Source organism: Hipposideros armiger, unplaced genomic scaffold, assembly GCF_001890085.2.
Source record: "Hipposideros armiger isolate ML-2016 unplaced genomic scaffold, ASM189008v1 scaffold_152, whole genome shotgun sequence".
Taxonomy (NCBI): Eukaryota; Metazoa; Chordata; class Mammalia; order Chiroptera; family Hipposideridae; genus Hipposideros; species Hipposideros armiger.
In genome coordinates, this window is record NW_017731502.1 from 1,360,462 (window position 1) to 1,375,941 (window position 15,480).

A 15,480-nucleotide genomic window follows, 5' to 3' on the forward strand; every position below is an offset into this window, starting at 1 on the left:
TGACCTTTGAAAAACATAGACAAAATACGTCATGACTTTTCTGACAACCCAACAGAATTTCTGTGAAGACAACTCATTTAGCCCTTAGGAGTCACTGCCTGAGCATCCAATTAGATGAAGCTCTCCAGCAGGTGAGGAAGCCCCCATAATGTTAATTAACTCCTCATCTGAGAACACGGGACCAAAGCCCTATGGGCCTGCTATAAAAATACTTGTCATGTGCATACACTTTACAGCTTATAAAGGATTTCAGACCCATCACCCCATTTAATCCTCAAAGGCACTCTCAGAGGCAGCCCTGATGCAAGAAGGATTATTAGTTCTCTGCCTAAGGCCAATCAGTTTTTGAGAAGTTACCTCTGCCAAGACTAGGTCACAGCTCTCCACGTCCAAGCTGTTCCCATCAAAGCCTGCTGGGGGGAGGGAAGGCAAGCCCACATGTTAAGAAATACCAAGCTAAGCATAGTCGTCATGTATCACCAGAAGGAAGGAGTCAAGTTTAGCCACTGATTGAAATGACCCCTACGCCTGCTCCTTGAAGGCCAGTTAGTTTGTGCTGCCGCCCATCCCAGCCGTTTCTTCAGCTGTAAAATGATATTTCCCCCATTGGGGAGGTATGAGAATTACATGAACCAGGCTCCCCACGTGCCCCAAATGTGTGCAGGAGTCAGAGCAGCATCAGTCACCGAAAGCAAGTGTGAGGACTGAAACAGCTCTTGGAGGTCTAGTGACAATAGCCTCATTCTATCAAGGTGGGAAGGGGGTTTCAGAAAGGGGCGTAAGCCAAAGTCACAGAGCAGCAAAGCCAGCAGGAACCCCCCAGCCACTCCCCTGCCTCCCACCTAAGCTAGGGCAGGGCCCACTTGGGGACAGCTGGAGCAGATGGGCCACCACAAGCCACCCTAGCAATCTCTCAGGTCATCTGACCTCCACTGTTGATTTCTACCCAAAGGACATGAGCATTTTTAGTTTCCAAGGAATGTAAATCGGTCTCTGGAAGCTAGGCTGCCCTGAGATAAGGTTGCTGGTTTAAAACAAACACAGGACTTCCTATATAAGGACCAGACAACCACCAGGCACCACCTCTACCAGGAATTCCAGGTAGGCACCGTGTGTGTGTGTGGGGGGGGGGGCGGTCTGCTTACCGCTGGCCATTCACAGCCCCATCTGAACAAAGGGAAGGTTGCACACCCTGGGGCAGCCTTGCTGCTCAGAGAGCTGGGCTCAGGAGCCGCCCCAATTCCCCCATGTCTCCTGGGGACCTTGCTGGTTCAGCTTCATCATCCCACTTAGACACTTGGTACAAGCTCCTTGGGGGCTGGGACAAACATGGGGAGTCCCACTAATAAGGGTTCTGACCTGAAGGAACAGTCTTGGAAGAGAGCACACACATCCTTCAATTCGCTCTTGCCTTGGGGGAGGGGGACAGAGGAAGGGGTGGGCGGGTAGAGGGAGCCCCTCTGGCAGGGATGGGAAGAGCTTCTCTCTTCAGCGGTTGCCATCCTAGGTCGAAGTCCTTTACCCTGTCTGCTAGGCTCCTACCTGAGTTCTGAGGCATGGGGAGGAGAGGGGAGGAGAAGAGAAGGAAGGGAGGGAAAGCATGTTGCTTGGAGACCCTTTCTCCTCCAGGCCCATCTGTCACCACCCAGCTGAGGCCATGCCCTCCCTGGGGACCCTCTGCAGCCTACTGCTCTTCAGTGTGCTCTGGGTGGACTTGGCCATGGCAGGCTCCAGCTTCCTGAGCCCTGAACACCAGAAAACGCAGGTGAGACATCTCCCCACAAAGCCCCACATTCTGACTGGGGTCTCTCTTTCCAACCCTGCCACATAGCAGCTGGCTGTGTGACCTGGGCAGTGGCTCAAACGCTTGGGCTTCAGCCTTCTCCTAGAGCACAAAGGACTCCGGGTCTGACCACAGGCCCATACTTCTCTCTGCTTCTGGAAGGATATGGGGGCTTAGGGCCCTAAAGGGAACACCTCCTCTCTCCAGCAGAGAAAGGAGTCCAAGAAGCCACCAACCAAACTACAGCCCCGAGAGCTCGAAGGCTGGCTCCGCCCAGAAGATGGAAGTCTGGTGGAAGAGGCAGAGGATGAGCTGGAAATCCGGGTTGGTTCTTCTGTAGTTTTATACTTTTGTGACAGTGGAGGGGATGAGGGGAGGACAAGGGAGCTGGCTACGAACAGAGGCTCACTTAGCACCTACTCAAGAAATGTAAAATAGCGCGAAAATAGTTGACATGGCCTTGCACTGGGCTCCACGAGGTCTTTACCAAGCAAGAGGCAAACATCTAACGGAAGTAACTTTGCTACAACAGAAGAATTACAAGGGGCTGCAAGCAGGAAAGGGGGCGCCAGCAGACGCCAGGTGATTTCAAAGGGTGCAGCAAATAGGCTGTCCAGAGACAGACACCCAGGAAGACACGGCTGGTTACAGACCACAGGTGTTTCCCCGCAGAAAACCTTTGGTTGGCTCAGGGGCCTCCCAGACCTTACCCGGGGCTGGAGTGCACCAAGGCTGCACCCTGAACAGAGCTACTGCTAGCCCTGCTCTGGCAGACACACCCACTGACATCCATCTGTAGATGAGGACAGGCCGGTCAGGCTTGTTTTGGCTCTGACAAATTTTGCATCGGACAGGGAAATCATTTAAAGTGGGGGACTAAGACTAGAGAAAGGGAGTCAAGGCATTTTATAGGGTTATTTAGGTAAACTTCCTGAAAGGCTGGCTGTGGTTCAGGAAACGGTTCTGACAGCATGTAGGTGGCGATAGACACCTCCATGCAGAGAAACCAGGACTCCCCTGGGCTGGTACCTAATAGTGGCAATTATTATACTGCTGTAGTTTTGTCCCATGGTCTCATTTACAAACTGTTTTACCCTTATTACATATCATATAATTGCTACAACAGTCCATCAAGTAAGGCTGATATTACTGCCCTCCTTTTATAGACGAGGAACAGAAGTTGAGACAAATGAATTCACTTGCCTGAGGTGCCACAGCCGGTGCGTGGCAGAGGTGGGACTCAAGGTCAGGGCTGGCTCATCCAAGGCCTCTTTTCCTCCTCACTGGTCTGGCAAACAGAGTGTACAGTAGCCCAAGGAGTGCCTCTTGCTCGTCTCTTCCCACCTGAGAAGAGCAGTTGAAGTATGTCCCGACGTGGCCTCCCTCTAACTATCCACCTGCCTCTTCTCCCACCAAGGATGCTCTCTGACCCTCACCAGAACCCAGAAGTACTTCCTCCACACTATGTGTAAGACCCCTCAACCCACCCCATTCCCGCTTGATGGCCTACAAATCCTTAAACTAAAGCCAGGAACTTTCCTGGTGAGATTGCCACCTCTAGCCAGCTGGTACTCACCCCAGCCAGAGTAGCTCTAAATTAGCCCAAATGGGGAAGAGGTTTCAGTGCCTGAAGACTCAAGGCAGGGCTGGGACAACTGGAAGTTTCCAGTTTCCATGAAGGCTGGCCTTGGAAAAAATCACCCACACTGCTCAACTAGAACCAGAGTCTGAAATGTGGGCGCTCTTGGGGCTGCCCGAGGCTGAGTGGGGCAGGAGGGAGGCCTGCCACACCAGCAGCAGAGCTCCGGGCTGCCCCTCAACCCCTCCCATCCTAGGGTTCTACTCACCCAAATGTTATCCTCCTAAAATCGTTTCAGAGCTGGAAGACTCTGGAAACCAGCTCCTGCTCACTCCCCTACCCCACCCCCAAACCCCCATCCCCTGACTGAACAGATGAGACGCTGAGGCCAAAGGGGCCTTGTCAGGTCACCTGAGGCTTATCTTCCAACCAGCAGCCACCATGCTGCCTCTCACCTGCTCTGCTGCCCAGTTACAGCCAACAGGCCCCTGGACTGGGTTCCTAAGAAGTGTGTTCAGATGATCAGACCACCCTACATTAGCCACAGGAAGAAAAACAAATCTTTACTGAAGGGAGGGAACAGGGGGGCTCAAATTCCTTAAAAAGCAAAAACAAAACGATTATGTCATTCCCCTCTCACTCCAGCTTCACAGTGGAGACCAGAGTGGAAGGCAAATTTTTAAAAAGGTATAAACAGCTATTTGTTGTTCTAATAACTTCTCTGGGCATGTTTGCTCACCTGTAAAATAGGTATAATAGTGGTACCTGCCTGGTTGGGGGGGTGGGGGGGCGGGGTACGGAGGACTTGATACAATGTGGAGGAAGACATAGCCCATGGCTGACACAGGGCCGGGCTCCATGCTGGGCGCTGCAGCCGCCCAGGGACTAGAAGAGGTTCCAGGCTGGTGGGCTTAAGAATCCTGCAGTCTAGTCCTTGACCACCAAGTCCTGTCAGGCCTCAGACAAGCCATTTAATTTCTCTGGACGTCTGTGGCTTTGTCTGAAAATGAGGATAACACCTCCCGCCCAGAGGGCAGGGGGCAGAAGGACCAAGATTCCTCCACTGACTCCTTAAGACATCAGAGTGACCAACATGGCTAGGTACTGAGGCAGCTACTGGAGGAAAAGAGATAAAGATAGTCTCTGCTCTCAACAGAATAAACGATGATGTGGCTGCAGAGCTCTTTCCCATTTCCCCAAAGCTTCTAGCTCCAATAAATCATCTCATAGAATGCCGAAAGTAGGGGAAATGAAGCACTCTCCCCTGGAAGGGGAGAAATGGAGGCAAGGAAGAAAGGACTTGGCTTAGAATATCTTTCTAGGAAGAGGTCAGCCTCCTGTCTGACTTTCCACAGAACAAGGCCTGTGCATAGGAGAGGAAGACACCTGAGGAGGAGGAGATGGGGGCAGCAGAGGGGGCAGAGACCATCACCCAGGCTAGTGCTATGTACTCCCAGTAGACCCATGTCCCCAAAGTCTCCCTACCAAGGCCAGAAATCCCACCATTGGTGACTGATTCAAACTTATGCCTTCCAAAATTACAGGTGGGGGGGACTTGATCTAGGGGCCCCAACATCCACAGCTTTTATCAGCAACCTCCTTAGAGATAAATAGAGTAAGTCTCCTGAAGATGGTGGGGGGGGGGACACAGGAAGAATGGCCTAAGGCAGGATAACCTAGCCCAGCTGCCTCTCAGGGGTGCCTGCTGGGCCCACAGGCCCTTCGCCCTCCCTGTCCACGGTAAGACCCCGAGAGCCCAAGGGCTCTTCGGGATGGGGGTGTGCTTGGGGTAGGGGTGGGAGGGTGGGGCCTCTGACACTTCCTGGGTCCTTCCTGCCCCTCCTCCTAGTTCAACACCCCCTTTGATGTTGGAATCAAGCTGTCAGGGGCTCAGGACCACCGGCATGGCCAGGCCCTGGGAAAGTTTCTTCAGGACGTCCTCTGGGAAGAGGCCAACGGTAAGCCCCTGCCCAGGTCAGGTCAACTCAGTTTCCTCAGAGTCCCAAATGTGAGCCCACACTATGGATGATACAAGTTTCCTTCTCCCACTCCTGCCTCTCAAAAACAGCTTCTAATTCCTCATTCCCAAATATCGGCAGGAGAGGCGCTGGTTCAGAAGGGGTTGAGCAGTCTTTGTATTTGAAGAAGCACTATGTTCCAAGAACCAGCACATTAACTAGCTTTGGGGCCCCAGGGAACCCCAATTTCCCTAACCATAAAATGGAGCTAACACCCACTGTGAGAGCATAAAATTATTTGGTTTCAAGCACCTTTACTGTATAACTTTACTTCATAAACAAAAGGAATTAGTGTGACAGTTGCATTCAGAATAGGCTCCCTTCCAGTTAAGCAGTTCTTTTGGTTTTGTTCAAATCCCCTCTTGCCTTGTGAAAAGGTACCACCCAACTTTCTCCTGATTGAGGTGTTTCCAAAACACCTGCCTTGGGAAGCTCCCTACCATCTGCAAAGTACTTTCCTCACCAACATGGCATCACCCTCACCCCACCCACCACAGGAGGCAAGTGGAAAATAGCACTCAGCCTGCGGTACAGATAAGGAGACCAAGACTCAGAGCTTTCCGTTGACTTGTTCAAATCACACTGTCCACCCTCCGAGGCCAGAGCTTCCCCTCATTACCACACAGCCCCTCATTACCACACACCCCCTCCAATGTTACCAGTGTGGAAGAAAGCCATTTTGTGTGGCACTGGCCGGACGGCAGACTCAAAATTTTGACTTGGCCTCTTGCTTTTCAGAGGCCCCGGCAGACAAGTGACCGTCCACAAGACCAGCTCACCTCTTTGTTCTCCTCCCACCCTTAGAAGAGCTCACCTGGCTTTTAGATTGCTTCTACAACTCCCAGCTCTGAGTGATATTAGCTTAGGAGCTGAATAAATGTTCAAACTGTGTGCTGAATATTCAAAATGGGAATTATTTCACCGGAGTAAAATATCACATTTCACTGGAAAAAAAATTCTGGGTTATGTGGTGGATGGGAAGAGAAAAAAAGCGTATGTAGTAAGGCAGGTATGAATGCTTAGAAAAGCAAACTAGACCAACTCATACAAGCAGATAGAGTATTGGGAGATGTATGGCAGGAGGAGAAAGGGGGGAAAAGGAGGAGAAGGGTTGAGGAGAGGAGGAGAGGGAGAAAGTGGGGGGAGAGGGGAGGATGGAAAGACAATTCCTTTAAATATCAGATTCTTGAGTGCATCCAAGTTGCATGGAGAGCTTATCATCGAGGACTGTGTGGACAGAGAAACTGCAGGTGACATTATCAGGGCTAACATCCATTGAATTAACATTCAAGATCAGAACAGGATGCTGGGAATGCCAAAGCATGAGTGTGAAGTCGTATTAAGTGGGCTGCTAACAATAGCTACTTGCCACTGCTGGGCAGGGCTGAAATAACTACTGCACTTCTTCCTCCTCGTCCACTACTGAAGAGACTGGCGAAGCAGATGCTGCCTCATGTGGGCAACGCTGGCCGTTGCCTTCTTTACTTCACTGATACCAGGTAGGTGTCCCAAGACATTTCCAACTCCAGTTCACAGCTGAAATGAGCCTTGATCCCTAAGTTCCACTAGTTCTAGTGAAGACACCACTCTTCCTGGGAGGAATGTCACTTATCATTGTTTAGCATGAACATGTGAACTGATTTCTGAGGGCTGGTGATGATGATGGATGGGTGAATCATTAGGGGGAGGAAAAGACAAAAAACAAGGAGGCTCCAAAGAGAAGCACTGCCAACCTGCCCGGTCAGACATATGAACGCCTGTTAGAAATATGCAGACCACCCCTCTGCAGAGAGATGGAGTAACAGCTACACTCTGGAAAAACCTCTATCACAGAGGGCTCTAGGAGCCAAGCATCTTCTTGAGTAAAATTCTGGCCACCTGGCACTCAGACACAGCCCTACAGAAACCAACCACTTATCAGGCACACCAAACACAACTGCCATCCCTCATCGAGGAACTGCATAGTCTGTGGAACATCACTGTCATCTGGAAACCTCATAGGAATGCAGAATCTCAGGCCCCACCCCTTCCCTACTATATCAGGATCTGCATTTTAAAAAGGTCCCCAGGCTATTAAACAGCTTATATAACGTGGCTTGGAGGCAACTGGATCCAACTCAGGCAGCACAGCACACGGCGGAGCCAGATGGCTCCACCTGGCATACGAGTAGGACAGATGTCAGCTGTCATATAACAAAAAATTCTGACCTGGCCAGGTGGGGCCCTCAACAAAACTGCAAACACATGAAAAAAGGTGTCCTGTTTCTTCTCTCACTTACCTTCTTCTCGTCACTCTGGTCCCAGCTGTCGTCAACGCCACGTCCGTCCCTTGGGCAGACCCTCCCCCTTCCCCCCGCCCCCAACACACACACTCTTCCTTTTCTCAGATGACTACAGACCCCTGACTATATGACGACACAGTGACTTAGTTCACGGAGTCCTTGCTTCCAAAAGCATCTGCCTCTAAGTCGCAGTAATGATCACAGAGTGAAATGCGTTATCACCACTAAAGGAATTTACGGTATGTGGAAAGCAGGTGAACTACGTGGGAGAAAGGAAGTAGAATTGGAGGAAAATGACCTTCCTCAGCACCTACACTCAGCCCCCTAGCAATGAGGCCTAGACCAACACACTGTCCTGGAGCTTAACCACTTTCCCAGCTCTATCGTTTAGTAGGATTGCAGCCCAAATCACCACAAACCATGCCCACAGCCCTCTTCTCAAGAGCTAGAGAGGAGGATCCAAGGCTCTAGCACGATCCAAGTTGCCCAGGAAATCAGCTGCTGACCTGGTGAAGCAGCAGCCATAGATTGGGCTCAGGGCAGGATGCGTGCCAGGCCCTGGCAGGAATGCTGCTCACCCAATGCTTCTTCCCAGCAACAAAGACAAAGGCTGACTCCTCTCTCAATGGACACAAGCATTCTCGCCCACTTGCCTAGGTCATTAGTTCAAGAAAAAGATGTTAAGCACCCACTTTGGACCAGGAATTCTCACCTGGGGCTGACAGCATGGTGTGGTGGAAAACCGTGAGCTTCAGACTCATACCTGAATTTGAATACCAGCTGTATGATCCAGACCAAAACACTGAATTTCTCAGGCTCCTCAATGTAAAACGCCTACCTCCCTGGGTTACCATGGAGACTGAACAGTTATCTCCTGTGAGGACACCTGGCGCATAGTAGGCATTCGATTCTAATAGCCATCATTTACTGCATTCCTGCTATGCGCCTGGCACTGTTCTAAATATATGTAATTAATGTAATTTCAGTTAATTTTCACAAGACACTTAATCGGACTGAAGTTCACAGAAATGAAGTAACTACTCACATAGCTGATACACTGTCCACTCACATTCAGAGCTGTGGTGCTCGAGTCCATGCTTTCACAGCCTCTCAAGTGTTACCTCCCCTGCCCTACTACCTAGCGTCCAGGGATTCCTTTTGTTTTTCATTTCCCTTCATAATACATCGAGTCAACTTGGAGTGGGGTGAGCACAATTTCAACAATTGGCAGAAATAAAACTTATCAAAGGAAACAGGGGACATACTTAAGAAAATGTAGCATTTCAAACATGGTCCTATGACAGCCTACTCCTCCATGCATCATTAAACAACACCACTAACTTAAGGTTCTCAGAATGGGGTGCATTTACCCCTGGGGTGAGCAAGACATTTACTGGTGAAAAAAATTCTCCTAAAGGAAAACCTTTATTTTATGTTTTATGATATACCTAGTACTTCAGTATAGTAGCACATGTATTTAACTCATCGGACACGTGAAGATGTGTGATCAGAAATTCTCTTGTGACGACCGACGGACGTGCAAACAGAATGGCGACTCACGCTTAGCTCCCTTCCTTAATCTAAATCCCTCTCAATCATCACTGACAAATGCGCATTTACAGGGATCACAGGGGCTGGCTGGCCACTATCAACAGTTCTGCTGCTGCCATCTTTGTTTGACCGAGTTTGTGGCCATTTGCTCTTATTTTATAAAAATGGCTGACACGAAAATGAAAGTGCTGATAACAAATGATTGCCACATTGCCCAAACTTCATACAGAAAAAAAAAAAGAAATGTAAATACCAGAAAAGCCAAGAGCAGCAGATTTTCACCCACAGACTGTCATTGAGCGGACACAGTCAACTGGGAAGGAACTGAGCCAAAGTGAAGGAAGATGCTGAAAATGCACAGTCAATGGCTGTCTCAAAAATGAGGCACCAACAGAGATTTCAAAGTTGTTTAGCGTTCTTGGAACAGAGCCTTCCTTTTCACAGATTACTTTGAGCTGTGCACTTAGGCAAGAATACCTTAGTATAAAATTAGAGGACTGCAAGTAGTGAAACAATTTCCTCCAAAGTTTACCCAGAGGAATCTGAGGAGTTCCAGGTACTCGATTTTTCTTCCTCCTACTGCAATGCTCTGGAAAAAAAAAAAAAAAAAAAGAAGGTATCTATGTACTTTAAAGGCTAAGCAGCAGCAGCAGCAAATCTGAGTTCCCAGGATGTAAAATGCAATTTAATGTTCAAAGGCAGCGGAAAATTTAAGAAGCAGAACCATGTCTTATTTCGTGTAATTTTGCAGAGAGGCACGTGTATATTCGAGAATGTCTCCAGACCTTTGAGATTCCCAGGTTATGAAGCCAGCCAACAAATGAACCACTGTTCTCACTCTGAGAACTCTAAACAAATGTGGAGAGCACAGGAATTGGCTGAGGGTCCATCCTTTATTTTCAGAAATTGACAGCCAGAGGTGGGGGTAATACAGAGGCATTCCGGCAGCACAGCTAAAACAATCAAGTCAGCCATCCAAAATCATAAACATTGCTAACCAGCTTTCATGCCCCCAGCACAGAAATGATAATCCTAAATCCTAGAGATAAAAGTATATAGCACCTTGTGCTTTACCTTGGCAGGAAGACTGCATAGGCTCGGAGACATCCATTTAGTCATCATTTTTAATCCTCTAACACAGGACTAGTTGGTTTCCTGTATAGGTAGTATTGACTTACAGGGCTCGTTGTGAAGGAGATGAATATGCTGCAGTTCATTTGGGTGACAATAAAGCACTCAATACTTAGCAGTCCGCAAAATCTTCCAAGCAGAATGAGCCCCCGATTCCCCACGTTGCCAAATTCGAGGCACAGACAACACACAGCTATCCATGGAAGGTCGACGGTGAATCAAGGCCTACTTCCCAGGCCAGCAACTTGTATACAGGGGCAAGACAGAAATACCAAATATAAAACATGGTAAGTCCATTCCCTTTTAACTTAGAGGGCTCCAATGTACCTTCCAAAAACACCTAGAGAAATTCAGCGTAAGTGATGGACTTTACATTTAAGCTACCGGCCTCCAAGAAACACACAAGGGACTCGGGGTGACGTGTTCCACTGCGGGAGACTGGGGTAAAGGATCCATCTGGACAGAGTGCAGAGTCCTCACACTTAATCCTTGATTATTACAACCTTCCAGGGCCTGTAATGAATATACCTTTACAAGGCACCAGCAGGGAACAGAACACAGCTCAAAACTTGAGATGATCTAGCTGCTCAAAAGTCAAAGGAGAGGCTCTCACTTGCAACATGGAGAAAGGACACAGAGGAGGCAAAGGCAAGGGAGACCCCCCCACATACACAGGAGGGTGACTGAGAGACTTACAGACACCAGGACTGCCTGTCCTGCATGGGTAATAGAATATGATGAGTGGCTCAAGCAGAGCTCTGGGGAATTAAAATGGTCTACCTCTCCACCTGGTTGGGGAATATGAGGGGCTGTCATAAGCAATGAAAAGAAGGAGTATTCCTGGTCCAGTGTTCCAGAAGGGGGCAAAAATGGAACAAAAGGCAGCTGGGATCCCAATAGCAAACTAGCAGGTAGCTTCTGCTGCAAGCTGGACCCTTATCAATTTAACATGCCCAAGCTGCAGCCCTGGGGATGGGGTGTCAGTGAGTGGGAACACTGTCGTTGGGGTCATCTTGTTCCAGAAAACCTCTTCCTTGAGTCCCCCAATCTGTCCAGATCTCCATCAGCCAGGACTTCCCTATACAATGAGTGCCCCGCTGCCCACTCCATATCGATGGCAGTGGAACCAGGGAGACCAGCAGCTGAGGTCGTCCCACCTGTGCCGACGCAGAGTTGACACAGCAACAACCACATTGAAGAGTTATCCAGGGAAGGAAGGGGGATGACTCCACTGGTTGCAGGAAAACAAACCTCTGAGACAGGTTTCCAGCAAAGGTCCCCCAGGAGATTTCCCACTAGGAGTTCGTTCTTAGAACTGAGAACCAGGAACCAAGTTACACACTGACATGTGCTTAGACGAGTAGGAAGGTGACTTTATTCACAGACTGCTCTAAAACACAGGCTGCAGAGGACAGGGACCTGGGCTGGCAAATTTACTGCACCCTCCTACCAGCCTCTTTCTTCTTCCCTGACTGCCCTGGAGCATTGTGCCTGAAAGGCAAACCCTTCCCCTCACCCCGCTTCACTGCACCCCACCCCATCCACCCAGCAGCCAGAAGCAGAAGCCTTTTGACAAAGTTTCCAGGAAAACATCCTGCCTCTGGTCCTGGTTTTCTCCATTCCAATGGGCTCTCCAAACACACTCTTGTCCTGGGACCCAGGCAGCGTTGAAACCCAGCCTGTGTTCTGTCAGGCCACTGGTCATCCTGGAGAGAAGAGAAGAGAAAAGGAGGTTCCAAACCAAGTTCACTCAAGACAAATCAGGCTTAATGCTCACCCTCCTTGTTTATACTCTCTACATTAAGATAATGCAGCAAAAGACATTTTTGTCCTGATTTTTAAAAAACATAAATGTGAATTTTATGACCTTTTATGCGTGACTCCTGACTGCAGCCTCACTGCTTATAGATTGTAGAGGCGGCTGGTGTTTTCACGAAGAGTAGCCAAGGTGCGGGAGAGCGGCTGATCTTTGACCCTGGCAATCTCTCGAACTGTATGCAAGGCCAGGCCTGGGTGGGCATACTGGCAAAGGCTTTTGGGAACCTGAAAGACATCAAGCATTCAGAACATCGCTGTGCCTTCTGTACACAGTCATTACACAGAACTCCCTCCCCGGCCCTTCCCCAGTAAGGACCTCTTTGGGGCTGCCCTGTAGAGACCCCTTTACCTGCAGGTGCAGGAAGAGTCCTAGTCATGGGGGGCTCTGGGTGAGCAGGGTCCCACGCTTCCTTGGACTACCCTCTACAGGGTAGGGCTTTGCACTGCCTGGAAGAGAGTGGTTACCCTTCAGCTTCTCAGCCCCCTAGACTTTTGGTTCTGCAGAGCAACAACAAGGAGACATCTACACAGCCAAGGGAGGGACCTGGAAGTCACTGGAGCTCTAACCCTGCAAACCTTGTAGGGTACTCGCCCACCTCCCCACCTTCTCTCCTCAGTGCCTCCACTCAGCCTGAACACACCCCTACCTGTCGAGGCAGGAAGTAGGGGGCATCGGTTTCTACGATGATTCTCTCCAGCGGGATCTGTTTCAGAGCTTCCCGGGCCTCCCAGGCGGAGGAGTAAGTCAGGACTGCCGTGAAGCCCACAGACATGTTGGGGAAGTGCTTCAACAGGGGCTCGATGACTGGGTAGCTGCCAGTGAAGCAATGCCTGGAAGGAGAATTCCAGGTCAGCGCTCTCTCACAATCCCCGCTGCAGCAGCCCCCAACTCCCTCTAAACATATTACCCCTTTTAAATTATTTTCTGTGGATAAATTTCCAGGAATGGAAACACTGCACCAAGGGGAGAACTCCACAGTAAACACAGAAGAGATCTGGCTCCAACACAGTAAGATCCACCATTACTCTTGGTGAGTGATGCTCACCGATCACCCCACTACACCGCAGAATACTATACAGACACTTGAATAATCGCCACAAAGAATATACAGCAATACAGGGATGAGTTATGCTTGTAACGCGGAACGAGAAGCAGAATTAAAAACTGTGCCCCCTCTAAGATTACAACTACAGTACATAAAAATTATGTCCATGTAGTCAAATGAACTTGAAGGAAAAAAAATAAAAATATTGGGGAGGAGGACTACAGGTGAATTTTCTTCTCTTAATTTGATGACTGTTCATGTCCCCAGTACAATATATATATATATATATTGTTAACCAATCCAAAAATTCAGGGCTTCCTCCAGCCACACCTCATTGGACCATGTTAGCCCCCATCTACCTACCATCGATTAGTATTCTTTTAAAGTTAGCCCAAAAGGAAGCAATGAAAAACCAACTAACCAACCCAGAAGTGACTGATTCATCTGTGCTGTGTGCTACCCCAGTCAGAGGTCTGCTTGGTCACCCAAGACAGCAGCCTAGAAGCCTGAAAGGCCCACCCCCTTCTGCCACCTGTCAAGACTTAGTTTGGGCTCTAGACTCCATTTTTTCAGTTAACACATCTCACCCATCTTGGAGAGCCAGCCCAGGCCCCACCTGCTGACCCCTTCTGGTCAGGCTTAGCTAATGGCCTCTCCTTTGGCTCTCCCAGCCCCTTATGCCCACCTCAGCCCCACTCTATCAAAGTCAGCAGATGACTTATATGTCTCCCACAATCCTCCAGATTGCCCCCAAGCAAGCCAAGTGAATGCCCAGGACAGGCACACGGTTAGAGATCAGAGTTACCAAACTGAACTTAAGAACCCCTATATACCATTCAGATAAAACACATTCTAAACTTTAATGAGCTTTCAAATCCAAAACAGGAAAATTTCTTTTCAGGTGCCATGCATGTTCTCTGTGTGCTAAGTCACTGGACCCCACAGCAGCCTCTCCTAAGATCAATAGTCCTCATTTCTGAGAACTGAGATTCCATTTTAGTCTGCCACCTGGGACAGGGGTCACGAAAGGCCCCCTTCTTGCTCACTGGTGATTTAGGGTATTTTCAAGCCATATGAAGTTGCCATTTTATAAGTAAAAAATGGTCAAATATCAGAAATTTCATATGGTTCAACCTAATACTTAATCTTCAGAAAAAATACTACATAAATACATAATATTATCCATGCTCTCCTACTGAGTTTTCATTTTTCCAAATAACATCCTAGACAGAGGGAAGTGTTCATCTCATTTGCCCGCTGAAGCTCCAAGCCTCCTAACCTATGGATCTTGTAGTCTGAGGGCACATATTTTTTCATGATGCTCAGCAGATCTTCGTCAGCTTCTCGGCAGTGGATCACCAAGGGCTTCTTTAGAGACACGGCCAGCTGCAGCTGTCTCTCAAATACCTGTGAGAAGACAAAGTGACAACACTGGTGGGTTAGGTCCACTGCAGAAGTCTGTTACCTCCAGAAGAGCCAGTCCAGTGGGCAGCCCCACAGCTTCAACTCTGTATTTGTAAACTATACTGTATAATGTACACTAATAGCTAAGGCTTACTGGATCTTACTACAGAGCCAGGTAGAGCTCAAAGCACTTCAGGTGCATTATAACCTGTAATCCTCACAAGCACCCTGAGATGGGTACTGCTCTTAGCCCACCATGCAGTTGAAGGAGCTGAGGCTCCAAGTGAGGTCAAGTGACATGAAGCTGGGAAGCTGTAGAGTCACCATTCAAATCTGAACCCAGGCAGCCCACACAGCAACACTACGCAATGTTTACTTGGGGTTGTAGGGGCAGGGAGGGGCTCAGGAACATAAGTTAAATGTCCTCTCCTCATTTTCTCCATCTCTACTCCCAAAAGGAAATCACCTTCCACACCTTCTCCTATGCAAAGAGTTGCATGTATGTGTGTATGTGTCAAAAAAATGTATGCACATTTTAAGAAAGGAAAACTATTAAAATTGTAATATTCAACATACACTGATAACAAAAGATGAATACAAATCATGTTTGACTTCTGCAATTACAAGAGGTGTTCAAAGTGGTTACCATCAGCATCCAGACACTTCTGATTATGGCGAACTGCTGCTTGAACAACGTTAACCAAAGTGTTCACTTATATACATTTTTTTGGCACCCCCGGTATACGCACAACGCCTGGCTTTCAGAAGGTGCTCAAATATTTGCTGAAAGAATAAATACTGCACATATTTTCTTCAATCAATCACAATCAGATATTCTTTTAGGTGAATACCTACAGATACACTACAT

The 15,480-nt window shown here is 48.7% G+C and overlaps 2 protein-coding genes across 4 annotated transcripts in view; one reads left to right on the forward strand and one right to left on the reverse strand.

Moving 5' to 3' along the window:
* Nucleotides 1-268: 268 nt before the first annotated feature.
* Nucleotides 269-6,366, forward strand: GHRL (ghrelin and obestatin prepropeptide). Of its 2 annotated transcripts, none has more exons than XM_019651034.1 (5): nucleotides 269-1,101; nucleotides 1,630-1,765; nucleotides 1,991-2,107; nucleotides 5,212-5,320; nucleotides 6,119-6,366. In XM_019651034.1, exons 2-5 carry the CDS (start codon nucleotides 1,658-1,660, stop codon nucleotides 6,136-6,138), a joined length of 354 nt encoding a protein of 117 aa, XP_019506579.1. In that variant the 5' UTR covers nucleotides 269-1,101; nucleotides 1,630-1,657; the 3' UTR covers nucleotides 6,139-6,366. The 2 variants fall into 2 exon arrangements, with proteins under 2 accessions (XP_019506579.1, XP_019506580.1); XM_019651035.1 differs by having other exon boundaries at nucleotides 1,994-2,107.
* Nucleotides 6,367-10,062: 3,696 nt separating this feature from the next.
* TATDN2 (TatD DNase domain containing 2) overlaps nucleotides 10,063-15,480 on the reverse strand; it is a 35,114-nt gene continuing 29,696 nt past the window's right edge. The window contains exons 4-7 of one of the 2 annotated variants that reach the window (XM_019651143.1): nucleotides 14,488-14,615; nucleotides 12,810-12,993; nucleotides 12,212-12,387; nucleotides 10,063-12,050 (exon numbers count right to left, since the gene is read on the reverse strand). In XM_019651143.1, coding sequence (XP_019506688.1) covers nucleotides 12,247-12,387; nucleotides 12,810-12,993; nucleotides 14,488-14,615 — 453 coding nt within the window. In that variant the 3' untranslated portion in view covers nucleotides 10,063-12,050; nucleotides 12,212-12,246. Of the gene's footprint in view, nucleotides 12,051-12,211; nucleotides 12,388-12,511; nucleotides 12,610-12,809; nucleotides 12,994-14,487; nucleotides 14,616-15,480 lie in introns of those variants that run through there. The other variant, XR_002124962.1, reaches the window with a different exon arrangement.